The sequence below is a fragment of the Trachinotus anak genome, unplaced genomic scaffold, assembly GCF_046630095.1.
Source record: "Trachinotus anak isolate AG129_WGS33_773 ecotype Australia unplaced genomic scaffold, CSIRO_AGI_Tana_v1 ptg000003l, whole genome shotgun sequence".
Lineage (NCBI taxonomy): Eukaryota > Metazoa > Chordata > Actinopteri > Carangiformes > Carangidae > Trachinotus > Trachinotus anak.
In genome coordinates this window covers 16,044,631-16,057,533 of record NW_027273854.1, presented here as the reverse complement: position 1 = coordinate 16,057,533, position 12,903 = coordinate 16,044,631, and the positions used below count along the sequence as shown (strand labels likewise).

Sequence of the window (12,903 nt, the reverse complement as noted above, 5' to 3'; positions counted from 1 at the left end):
TTGTCACATCATTAAAGAGGTTTGTGGTTTCGCACTTGGTTTACTGTCTTCATAGCAAACTGAATTGACAGAAAGAATAAAAAAAAAAAAAAAAACCTTAACTTTTACCGCACCTACTCGGAAATCACGTGGTTTGTGACGTTTCCTATACATAAAAAGGTTTTCACGCGAGATTTACGGTCTTCTCCAGCTCGGTGAGGGTTTGGCGGTGTGTGCCGGTCACGGTGCTCCAGCATGCGTTTCTCACACCCTGTGATACATTTCCGTGTCGCCGTGGAGTCTGCTGCCGTGGACCCACCGTGGACAGGTGAAGGTTTGATGAGCGGTCAGTGAGACAGTAGGGGGTGAGGTCTGGAGGTGGTCTCATAGGAGCGGTGCTAGGTGGCTAGCTGTTAGCTTTCTGTTAGCCGGGCGAACACGTGTGCGGGGAAGCATGTTGGGCAGAGGTTAGAAATCGGTTATTAAGTTACGTGATGTGGTAAAGCCAGAAAATATGAGATTAGTTCACTGATAAGAAGAGTAATGCGACATCAAGTTTCCGTGTTGATTTGCATCGTGTCAGTTTAGAGAGTGGCGGGAAGCAACGTGGCCTCTCATGGCTCACAGGCTGATGCCCTGATGAACTTCAGATCTGATGTCTGACTGAACTTGTTCTCGCTTTACAGGCAGCGTGGGGTGATTTGGAATGAGGCCCGTGTTCCCGCCAACAAAGGGCGACGTATTTCATCGTAATGCGAGGTAAAGTGTAACATGAGTGACGTGTTGCTCCTCCTGACTCTGCAGCGCACATGATGAGTTTGTTATCCCTGTCTGAAATAACAAGTGTGGAAGCCAATGGTATCTGACCTGCTGCAGACAGGTGTGGAAAGCTACATGCTTCAGACGAATTACTACTAATGAAACATGTTCTTGCAGCTTTGTGGCCCTCATGTCCCACTCTGCATTGACTACATGCTGGAAGAGGAGGTGCGGAGAAAAGGTTTGTACTTCTCTGATTATCATCAAATAAATTTCCATTGACTCTGTGATGAAAGCTGCTGCATAGGAAGTGCCGTCTGATGCGATAACTGACGATGGCAAAAGCTGTTCTGAGAAATGTTATCAAACCTTTTTGGTTTTGTGTCTATGATCTGAGCATTAAATGATCCAGATGTGAAATTTCCCCATACAGATGTAGCAGCAGAACAACAAGACCATAAGGAGTAACGTGGGCCCTGAGACAATATGAACCAGGTGAATGTTGCACATTGACGCTCGATCAACATCAAGCCAGTGATGATACAAGTTATCCCTGTCTGAACTCAAATGTGGAGTCATGGTAACCTGAGGCTTGACTGGAGACATAGGATGAGAATGACATTTGGTGCCAAAATTGTAATTCTTCCTTTTCTGTAACTCTCAGGCGAAGTCGGTGGGAAAACGCACTCAGAACCAGCTTGGGACTGATCCACAAGTCTTGACGCCACAGGAAAATGTAAAATGCAGAAGATTTGTTCGTATACAAAATGAAAATCGTCTTTCGTTTAAAACATGTTTAATAAAACTAAAATGTGTAAAATTCAAGCATAATGGCACATTCAAGTATCCAGCATTTTAAGATTAACATGTATCCTACTGGAAATGCCCAGCAAACATTGGTCAATCTGTGTTGAAAGATGATCTGTAGGATTTCTTCTTTAAATTTTCTAGAAAGATCTGCTCTTCTTGTAGGTATTCACGGTCCTGTGGACAGATTTAAAAACTAGTTATCTGGGATGGAAATTTTCAAAACTTTTTTTTCAAAAGTTGAACATTTGCATCTACTGACACATGTTGTTGCGGCTTTAAGTGTGTTGGAAAGCTGATTGGTAGTTTTAAGCCACAACACTACACTGTAATTATAACCTATTTTGACTTTTACAATAAAACCTATGCAGTTACAACCTACATGTGTTCATTTGATGTCACGGGGGAATCATCTTTTGTGCAGTTGCAATGGGTTTTTTTTTCTTTTTAATGATGCAACATTTAGGGATTAAACTGAAGTTTTAAAACCAACAGAGCAAGAGTTCATTTGATCAGACATCTTATATTTAAAATCAGCTCAAGCTAAATGCTGCAAAACATAGCCCTAGATGATAATAATGCTCCTACATGCCTGATACAATGTATCTGACATGCAGCTGGTATACCAGGATAGCTATACAGGGTATAATGTCTCTAACTCCTTTTGTATATGCTGTATCTCTGTAATACAGCAGCATTTTGACAGTTTGCCGTCTTGAGTGCTAATTTATGCAACAATGAAAATGATTGTTTGACTACCTTTTTTGGAACACAGTTAAAAGTTCCCATCAGCTGTAATGTAAGTGCTTACCTTTTCTGCAGTATACTTCCACAGAGCCAGACTGGCCTGCAGTGCCATAGACTGGGTGTTGGCAAATGAAGTAAGAGGAGTGGGAATGTTGAGGGTTGATGGCAGCTCGGGGTTCGGCAACACTGACATTGAGTCTACAAATAAAATAATAAAGACAAAAGCTTGTTATGTTCTCCACACTAAATGGGTTTGAACTGCTAAGTGGTATGAGACACCAGTTTAAGTTTAAGTTGAAGGATTGAAAACCAGAGTTAAACCACCTGGTAACATGGTTTGTGGTAAAGAGGTGATGCGTGGGTCCTGCCTCAGCCTTTCTGTCTCCTTCTGCAGATGACTTAACTGCATTCGCTCCTGTAACAAAAACAGCACTCACTACCATGCGCTCAGTGTATACAGTCTGTGCAGCTCATATTAACTGACACACATACCTGGAGGATTCGTTGTTCCTGCTGTCTCAGCCGCTCAGTTTGGATATGAATATTTCTCAGCCGTGCCTCATGCTCAGCCTCGACTCGTTTTGCCTCCTGCAATGCTCGTTCTCCTTCCTCATACTTCTCTGCAGCGAGCTACAAACAACACAGTGACGTCAAAAACCAAATATTACATATTGTTTTTCCCACTACTTGTAGAGGTCTGTGTGGTGTGAATCTACCTTGCTGAAGGCCTCCACCTCCTGCGCTCGTGTTTTCAGTCTCAGGGCTGTGCTGCTTATTCTTTCTTTCTCTCTGTCTAGTTCTTCTTTTAGTTTCTCCAAAGTGTCTCGCTCTTGTGCCACGGCCACCTGCTTCTGTTTTACCTCTGCTGTTTGAAGCTTTAAGTCAGCTTGTTCCTACAACAGAAACAGACTGTTTCTGTTCCATTACACTAATTGATGTAAACATTAAGTGAGTCGCAAGAGAGTACATACATTTTATCCAAATGTCTACTTGTGCAATTATGTTTGAATTATTAGCCTTTTCAAATAATAGAGCAGTAGGTAAAAGATGAGTCACCTCTCTTTTCTCCACTGTGAAGCTCACCTGTGCCAGACTGATGATGGAGCCCTCTCTCTTCTCCAAGAGACTGCTGACCTCTCGTTCAGCCCTCTCATGCCTCTGCTTCTCCTGGGCATGGAAGTGCGCCCACTCAGCTGCCAGTTTCCTCCTCTCCTCCGCACAATGCTGCATCACTGACTTCTGCTCATCCAGTAATGCGCTCTGATGAAGACGGAGACAGAGAGGAGAGGTAAGGCGGAGACACAGAATCGGGAAAGAGCTCGCCTCTCTACTGTCTGCACTGATGTGGATGCTTGTCAGACACACCTTGGCTCTTTCCAGCTCCTCTCTCTCCATGTTGATCTGCACACTAAGGGAACGGCGCTCTTCCTCCAGACCTCTTTGGGTAGACTCTGCCTTGGCCTGCTCTGCTGTCATCTTCCAGCGCTCCTGAGGCATACAAGGAAGAAATGGCAACTTAAGCATCAGTTTTAGTTTCAGGTATTTCTCTTGTGCTAATACTGCCATGTCAAAGCAAATAGTCTGCACTTAAGGCCTGTCTTTATCCTGACCTTCTCAAGCTGTCTCTGCTGCTCATTGAGTTGAGTGTCCATCCTGGAAATGATTTCCTTGAGGTAAGCTCTCTCCTCCGCCATGGCTTTCTGCTGCTGAGCCAGACGGTCCTGCATTACTGAAAAGTACGTTTAGAGAATGACCTTAACCCACTTGCAGTTTGATACAACCATGTCCTTAGACAGCTAGTGTCTTGACCCATTTGTAGACAGTGTGTGCCTGTGTGTGTGTGTGTGTATGCAATACTTCGAAGCTGCTCGTCTCTGTGCCGTGCCCCCTGCTCCAGGCCATGGGCCGTGTTTTCATGTGTGCTCTCCACCCGAGAGGAAAGCTCTCCCAGTCGGGAGGAGAACTGCTCCATCTGCTCGATCACCACCGTAAGAGACCTTGACAAAGAGCAGGATCACAAGTAGATGTTAGTAAAAATCTCTGAAATCTTGACAAAGATTTGCTGGTCGGTCTTAAAAATTTGTTCGAATACAGAAAGTTAGCAATAAGAACGTATAATTCCAGGCTGACTGTTGAAGTAGAATACAGACATTCTGCAGTTGTTTGCTCCAGCTACATTTATCATCAACACTGAAACTAGTGTTTCACAGAAAAAACACAGAGAAGATACTAAAGATACTAAATATAAATAACTCTAAATGGTACTGTTACTGTCCTTTGATAATGACTTACCTGGTCTGAGATGTTGCGCTTGTAACTGCATCAATCTCCTCATCCTTTAACCTCTTCAGTCTGTGGACCTGGTCCTCATGGTCTTTCTTCATCTCTAAAATAGATTTCCTTGATGGCAAAGTTGGACAAATATGACAGTGTATGGTAAACTTTAAGGTTATAATATATTCATTTTGGGGCTTACTGCATTATCTGGATACTTTGGTTGAGTAAAACCCATAGCAGGTCTTTGGACATTGGCCAAAGGGAATTCTGGGTATTGCTCAACTGCCAAGATATCCAGACAATTCAGTAAACCTGCCAGTTGAATCAGATCCCTAGTGCTCAGACACAATAAACCGCATGGAACTGCTATTTTTTGTTTTAATTCTTTTGAACCTGAATTGTGACCTTGGTCAATAGATGTGCTGTTAATACAGTAAAGGGGGTTCTCCTATTGCTAGTGCTGTTGCTATCAGAATAGGCATCCCAGGTTTACCTCTGGAGGTCTCTGAGTCTCTCCACCTCACGGTCTCTGTCCTGCTGGGCCTGGGCCAGTTTGCGCTGGTATTGAGCCTGCAGCTCAGAGCGTTCCTGCTCAGCAGATCGTGTTACTGTGGCCAGGCGTTCCATTAGGTCTTCATATTCCTGCCGCGCTCGTGCCTCCCTCTGGGATGCTGATTCCTCGAGCAGCTTCACACGGGCCCTGGATGTCCACAGGAATACATACAGTGTGTGTTAAGCATGCACAAAGGCATAAGCTATTGAGAGTGCAGGGAAATATGCATTATGTATGTTAAACACGTACACAGATGCACCACACTCGCACTACATATATACTGTATATGTGTGTGTACGTGTGTGTGTGTGTGGTCTAGGAATAAGTTACTTGTGTGTGTTCTCCATGAGCTCCATATCCTGTTTATGCCGTTGCTGGACACTCTCCAGCAACATTTGGCTCTGGTCTCGCTCCAGCTGCAGGGTCTTCACCTGGACAATTAAATATCTAAGTTTCAAGCAGGGCAACTACATGGAAGTGAAGCTGGGGCAGTATAGAAGATTATTATTCCCTCCTATCTACACAGTAGCAATTCATTAGTATTGTGTCATCACCACATAAGAATTCACATACCAGTCCCTCCAGCTGGGTGATACGAGCCTGTAAAGCTTGATAATCTCCAGGTTGATGCTCTTTTTCTTTGAGTCTCTGCAGGACCCCAACATCCCCAACACCCCCTAGACCCAGCAACTGAGACTGCATCATCTTAAAGAGGAGAGTAGGTAAATTAAGAACAAACAGGTAATGAACGTGTTGTCATATTTTGAATAAACCTGTAAGTAGAGTAGTTTGGTAGTTTCTTACCTGCTGCTGTAGTAGCAGCTGCTGCAGACTGTCTGCTGAAAATGTCACCTATTCAGGAAAGATGGATGGAATTAACAAGGCGTCATTAAATGATGTCCCAAATCATGAAAACTTTATAACAGAAAAGCATGAATACCTGTTGCTGGACAGCAGTTGGTGTGTTTTGCATGTTGTTCCGCTGTGAAACTGCTGGAGAGAAAAGAGATATGAGTAACAATCACGCAGATGTGCTCAAATTGGCTATTATAGCAATACTGAAGCATGCTACTGTATTTAAAACTTTATTTCCCTAAGATTACCTACACCCCATTGTGCCAGGCAGTGTGGTAGACATAAGGTTGGGCAATGGGAGCTGTTGCGGGGTTTCGTCCGAGGCCTTATTGAGCCCTCTGAGCACCCTGGATCCCATACTGGATTGAGGCTGCAGCTGGGGCTGAGGATGGGGTTGGGGCTGGCTAATGCTAGGAGCAGAGACTGGCAAGGGACCAGTAAACTGAGATGGGTAATCTGAGGGATGAGATAAACTAAGAGTTTGTCCAAGGTCTACTTTAGCAGTTGGCGAGGGGGATGGGAAGGTGGAGGGCAGGTAAGGCTGCACAGTGGGTGTACACTCAGTATACATAGAAGGAGATTGTGGCGGAGTTGAGGGGTAGGTGGGAATGGTTTCTGTACAAGACGAGGAGTACAGGATTTAGAAGGATATGAGTTCATGATTCAAGATGATGAGCATGATATGATATAAGGTAGGTATTAGATATGGGTCTCGTAACTGCACAGCATGCTGTATGATACCTTCACTTTGTTAGAATGGCTAATTTTGTGAGAATGACGACAAATTAAGAGGGTCAAAATGAGGAATGCCTCTATTGCAAATGTGTAGAGTTGTTTGGGAGGGACATGACTTTGAAAAACACAGAATGAATTCATAATTTTAGAATAAAATGTAAGTGAAAAGTAGATATTTGGGTGAATTGTGAATACCTTGCTCAGTCCTCTCCTCTCTGACAGGGGTGGAGTGAGCTGCGGGGCTGGGATGTCCAAGAAAAGTGTTACTGCATTAAAAAAAAGGAGAATGGGGAAAAAAATTACAAAATAGTCACTCTCGTGGCTTTACTGGATTTACACAAGAAATATATTACCTAGATTCTTTGATAGATGAAAGAGTGGCCTCTTGGCTCCTGGGAGCCTGTGAAGTGACTGGTTTACTGAAAACAAAAGCAGGTAATCATCATTTAGTTCTGAGAAACACGTTTCTGCTGTCACTGTATTGTATTGTGTGGCTTCCACTGTACCTAACAAACGACTCCAGATCCACCTCTTCTCCCAGACCTAAAGAATCTTCCTGTTTGGATTTCTTTGCCTCCAAGTTTGAAGCTGACAGAGCCTTCTTCCTGCTCAGTGCTCCTGCTAACCAGTCATCCTCCTCCTCTCCTTCTTCCTTCTGGATTGTGGAAACCTCTGGCTTGGTTTGTTTGGCGATATTAACAGTTGGGGCTGGGGTCTCTGCTGCCGTTTTTGCAGCAGATGTGGCGTGACTACCAGTCAGAGAGGGCTTTCTCTCCAATAAGGGAGAGGAGGGAACCTTTGGAGGCTCTGTTGAAGTCTTGGTCTCTTTGGTCTCATCCTCTAGAAATGTATTATCTCCATTTGTCTTGAGGCCTAACCAGTCGGCTGAGTTGCGTTGTCGAGTGGAAGTGGGGGTCATGGGTTTTGGTTTCTTTTCTGGGGTAGAGGCACTGACATCCTCTGTGGAAAATCTGACAATAAGAAAAAAAACGTATCATGTGTTTATTTTGTGCAGTTCACCATGGCGAAAAAGGCAAAAAGTCCTCTGTAAAACCCCAAGATTTGACTAGACACACACCTGACAGACTGTCTGCGGGACTGGCGCCCTTCAGGTGTGGATCCCAAAGTGGGCTGGTAGGACCCAAATGTTAGATCATCTTCTAAAAGTGGTTCTGTTACATGTGAACAAAAGTAGCTTTCATTATTTCATTCTTTTAAAACAGTACTTGCTCACAGCTCACGGAAGTTTTTTACCTTTCACACCGGTGGTCTTCTCCTGCTGCTGCTTCTCTTGAGACAGAGGATGGTCCTTCCTCTCACCAGTGGGTGGTCGCTCCAGAAGACGAGGTGAAGTCAAACTCTCCAAAATCTCGTCCAGTCTAGTACGAGCTCTCTGAGGGGGTTCACTCCTGAGATTAAAGACGCAGAGGAAATGGGGAGAGATGCAAGGTACGCTTTATGTCATGTTATGATACAAAGCAAGGCAGGGAGACTCAGCCATCTTTGCAAACACAAGCAGCATGAGGGTAAAAGTAAAGATGATGTTCTGTAAGAAGCAAATTATATGAGAGAGAACAAGATCAGTCTCTGAGCAAAGTTTTTTTCTAGCCGCACCGCAAAGCACTAAGGCAGCAATTATTTATTATTTAAGTGCTATAAATAAGGATAACAAAAAGAGTGAAACAGTAAAAGTGAAAACAGAGCTGTTACCTACCTAGATTCTTTTTTCTTGGGATTGTTTTTATCACTGTCAAATCCGAGTGCATCCATCAGGTCATCCTTACCATCATCAAATGTGAGATCAGCTGGAGTCTTTGCTGCTTTAGCTGGTGAACAAAGAATAAACACACACATATTCAGTGTTTGATGATTACAATGAAAATGAAAAGTTAAGAATTTTGGAAATTGTCAGGCTCACATGTTTTACTCTTAAAGCCTGGAGATGCTGAAGGAGACTGCACAGATTGTTCATGTTTGGTCTGGCGTACGCTGGCTTTTGATTCAGGCTTGGTTTCATCTGGAATTAGGTCACCAAGTAGGTCATCCAGGGGGTCATCTAGATCTGCAAAGGAAATCAGAGTCTTTCATCATAATGTTAGAAATACCTTTCAAGAAAAGGCAGTGAGTTCGACAAGGGCATTAGATGTCAGGCATGCCTAAAACACTGCAACTCAAGTGAATAACTTGGTTAACGGTGTATGGTCATACATTGTATGGATAGTTATTTTTGTGTCCTCCTGTTCAAACTTACAGACTCAGACCCACTGACACTACTCACCGACAACACTCAGCTACAAGTAAAAGGCCAAACACATATATAATACCTTTAATGTATGGTGTCTGACCGAGACCTTCGTCATCATCACCAGAGTCTGAATTAATGCAGCAGTTTGAGATAAGCAAAGCTATCAGTAAGCAGCATGTTTTCTCTCCTGTTGAGCTATATAAAATTCGGTCTCAGAGACTGGATACAAGACAGAGGCTCACTCACCAGAGAAGGTGAACTTCTTGTAGTTACGTGCTGTAGACATAGAGGGTGCAGAGTTTGGCTTCCTCCCTCCTGTGCTGGGTTCATCTGAGTGAAGCGGGGGAGACACAGCTCTCTCTGATTGCTGCTATTAATGTAAACTTCAAAGCTGGTAATAATGTGAAGCCAATAATGAGAAAATAATTTATGCAAGAACACTCTGCTCTGAATTACCTGCTCCCACTGGTTTTCCATTATTTTCTAATGCAGTAGAGTCTTTCTTTGTCCCTTCATTACCAAAGGGCTTTGTTTGTGCAGGAGCTGAACTGGGCTTTTTCTTTGATGCAAAAAGGTCAGCATCCATATCATCCATGTCCTGTATGAGGATAGGCAGGAAAAACAACACTGTGGATGAATCTGTGGCCATGCATAGAGAAAGAACAAAACTGAACTTTGTCTCTGCTTCGTTTATAATGATCTACCTTCATGTTCTTCAGTATGTCATTGGGATCTGCTGCTGAGACATCTGAGTCCTTGGACAGAAATGAAAGTAAGAACAATCAGAATCAGAATCAGTTTTATTGCCAAGTATGTTTTCACATACAAGGAATTTTTTCTGGTGATTGGTGCAATTGAGGATCAGGGGGATCAGCAACAGTGGGGCAATAATATAATGCTAAGAGATTGTGATTGTATAAATGTTTCTATGTGTCCCCTCCCATATCTCTTTCTACGTACCTCAATGTCGCCATCATCCTTCTTTACCTCCTCCGCTAGCATACTGAAGATGTTGTCAGTGGCAGAGGAGCTGGAGAAGAAAAACAGGTGTGGGGAGTAAAGAGGAAGAGTAATCATTTAAGATCGGTGTTATGTTGCTGATTCTAACTCCAACTTACCGATTCAAGGGTCCACCACGAGATGCTCTCCCCCTTACCGAATGTTCTGGTAATAGAAAATATAACACATGACACTTTCACAATGATAACACCATTATAATAAGGTTTATACTGTTTAACAGTATAACATTATATAACAGCATAGTGTTTGGTATAAAACTACAGAAGTGTGCTCACTTACTTTTATTGTCAAATAAGCTGTCAAGCACATCGTCATCTCCAAAAGAACCTGGGAAACCATGAGGGAGTACACTTTAACATACTCTTTAAGTTGCCTTGTTTTTTATATACTTGCTACGTGCAACTGAAGTGTTTTTTGATTCTGTTATTCTGTGTTATTTCTTTGTGGAATTGCTATTATGTAGTAGGTATTTCTGTTTCTCTGCTACTTCTGTATATTGCTATGTTGTTTCTTCATCCTGGTAGAGGGATCCTCCAGATAAACTGGCGTCCAATGGCAGAAGGTGTCATATACAGACTGTAAAGCCCTCTGAGATTTTTGCCTATATAAGAAAACCTTGACTTAGTTTTAAGTGAATTCATGCAGATGTAAACTGCTGCAGCGAGTAAATCTGGGGTGTGCAGCATTCATGTAAAACTACAGGAACTTACTTTTGGATGGTTTGCCCTTCGGCTTTGTATCCTGTAAATTACAATGACATATATTAGGTTATTTTATAATGGAAATGAATTAACCTTGTGCATCACAAGAAACAGCAAATCGACGTGCATCGATGTATCGAAAACTCTTGTTTGACCTTTTCAATATCGGTTCTCACTCTGATAAGTCGTGCAAATGTGGTCACTGGCTCCAGTTTGACTCACCATGTTGAATCTCTGCTGGTAACGTTGAGTGTGAAGATAGCTAGCTAGCTAGCTAGCGCTGACTAAATCTGATTAGGCGTCTCCTGTCTCCAATGGTAACCACTCTGCTACACCGGCGAGCGTCCATAACGACACACTACACGATTATAATAAGACAATATGACTAAAAACGGTATCGTTTCATGCTTTTATATGGTTGTTTTTTTTGTGTTAGTCGCGACGTTTAGCCTTTTAAAATTGGCCAGTTGACTTTAAATAACGGTGAAATGAATCAAACCGCCACAACACACCACATCTAGTTATGGTTGCACGTCAGCCACACTGCATACCTAAGCTAATGTCTAGTAACGCACACTTATGACTAGCACTAAATACAGCTAAATATAAAGGACATGGTAAACCACTCGTTTCTGAGCGATTTACTGCAGCAGTACCACAACCATACCAACCGGCGAAATTGTAATTTCCTGTTTACAGTCCGCGGTGCATTGTGGGTAGAGTAGTTTTTTGTTTTTGTTTTTTTTAAAGCATACCCTTTAGGGAAACGTATCTCTGGAAGAGAGGTATTTCGCTTTGGACTGAGTCTAAATGATCAAGCTGCTTGTTTTGGACTTTGGACATCTCTCCCTGGTTGTTTACTTTGCGGGATCTGCCAAACTGATTTACCACCAGGTGGCATGAGAGCTTAGAAAACTAGCTAGCAAATCAGTTACGACAAAACTGAGGAGCTGAATAATTTATCCTCTGTAGCCTATGTTTAATTCAGTGAGGTCTAAGCCTGATGTTGCACTTTTAATCAGCGCAATGATATCTAGGCTAATCACCCTTCAGTAAACACATTGCTCAAAATTGGGCAGATACCATTATTTCTTTGAGGTGTTCAAACTCCATTACCACTGAACAGGCTTTTCAGGTGTTCAGAGGTGGGATCAGACATCCATGCCAACATTTTTGACCCGTTCATCATTGTGTCAAAACAGAGATTTGTAAGTAGTGATTCGTAGTAATTCAGCGAGTGTTTATGTCTCATTTCAGTCAAACTTATTATTATGTCATACATGCCATGGGATATATTTTCCCTGGGATTTCATAGATAACTAATGTCCTATTTAGGACTTGTTTTAGAGAAGTAGCTGATAATAATAATAGTTGTGATGCAAAATTACAGACAGCAGCACCTGCTCTGTATCGACATAAATCAACAGACCAACCTCACTGAAGTCAAGTTCAGACTCATGAAAATCTTTACTTTGAAGGAGTACATTTACCATAATGTCAGCCGACATACTAAAAATGTAAGTTGGAGGCAGTTAGCATGACTGACCATTTCAAAGTACAGCAATCTGTGGTGGAAAAGAAAAACAAATGCTTTACTGATGTAATTATCAGAAGAATGTAGCCTCCACCAATTTGTATAGCTTTTCAATCAATAATCAGGGAATTTATAGTGCAAAGGAGGGACAATGTGGAGTAACACTGGAAGGCACACAAATGCACTGCATTGTTTCGTTTCGCTGGTGAGGATAGCTTAAACCTTTCAGAGATTCACAGGATAGCCATACCTGCCATGTAAAGTACAATGTGTGCCTTCAGTCCCTGTTTCCGAAGGAATCAGGTCACTTATTAGATCGTAAGAGAAGCTACTCTTTAAGAAGCATGAAGTCAAAGCTCCTCTTGTCCTCATACATATATTTCACACAAATCATTACATTTGTCAAAGCAAGAGAAACATAAAATCAAAGAAACGATTGTAGCTGTATTTTTTTTTTTTTTTGTGGAGGCACAGAACATGTTTTATCACTTTACACCATGATCATACAGTATATTGAACTTTGAAGTCACAAGTGGATGACAATTTAAGGAATGCAATAAATTCAGTTGTTGTTCATATGTCAGGTTTCATCTTCCAAGCTGGGAGTTCACTTAATTGCTGTTTCCTGTTCCAGTAATGAGAGCTTCTGCGGGACAGACAGTGGAAGCCATAATCAAAACAGGCCTCATTG

General features: G+C 42.4%; 1 protein-coding gene, 1 long non-coding RNA gene and 2 other non-coding genes across 5 annotated transcripts; 3 read left to right on the top strand and 1 right to left on the bottom strand.

Annotated features, from left to right (window-relative positions):
* The first annotated feature begins 147 nt into the window (after positions 1-147).
* LOC139618297 (uncharacterized) lies at positions 148-1,926 on the top strand. The gene is made up of 5 exons (XR_011689712.1): positions 148-307; positions 666-738; positions 916-979; positions 1,172-1,233; positions 1,403-1,926. It is a non-coding gene; the product is annotated as an uncharacterized lncRNA (long non-coding RNA).
* Positions 1,021-1,094, top strand: LOC139619380 (small nucleolar RNA SNORD49). Its single transcript, XR_011690378.1, has one exon. It is a non-coding gene; the product is annotated as a small nucleolar RNA SNORD49 (small nucleolar RNA).
* LOC139619378 (small nucleolar RNA R38) lies at positions 1,265-1,334 on the top strand. Its single transcript, XR_011690376.1, has one exon. It is a non-coding gene; the product is annotated as a small nucleolar RNA R38 (small nucleolar RNA).
* Positions 1,518-11,404, bottom strand: LOC139618295 (fas-binding factor 1 homolog). Of its 2 annotated transcripts, XM_071474118.1 has the most exons (30): positions 10,901-11,398; positions 10,688-10,718; positions 10,257-10,304; positions 10,076-10,121; positions 9,918-9,987; positions 9,662-9,712; positions 9,414-9,555; positions 9,204-9,287; positions 8,631-8,774; positions 8,427-8,538; positions 7,967-8,121; positions 7,791-7,884; positions 7,219-7,683; positions 7,066-7,131; positions 6,908-6,978; positions 6,063-6,115; positions 5,927-5,974; positions 5,696-5,827; positions 5,453-5,553; positions 5,063-5,269; positions 4,585-4,692; positions 4,150-4,289; positions 3,903-4,021; positions 3,658-3,780; positions 3,376-3,552; positions 3,009-3,185; positions 2,785-2,922; positions 2,617-2,707; positions 2,357-2,490; positions 1,518-1,722 (listed from the first exon to the last, which is right to left on the bottom strand). In XM_071474118.1, exons 1-30 carry the CDS (start codon positions 10,901-10,903, stop codon positions 1,639-1,641), a joined length of 3,414 nt encoding a protein of 1,137 aa, XP_071330219.1. In that variant the 5' UTR covers positions 10,904-11,398; the 3' UTR covers positions 1,518-1,638. The 2 variants fall into 2 exon arrangements, with proteins under 2 accessions (XP_071330219.1, XP_071330220.1); XM_071474119.1 differs by lacking the exons at positions 1,518-1,722; positions 2,357-2,490; positions 2,617-2,707; positions 2,785-2,922 and having other exon boundaries at positions 3,042-3,201; positions 10,901-11,404.
* Between the last annotated feature and the right edge of the window lie 1,499 nt (positions 11,405-12,903).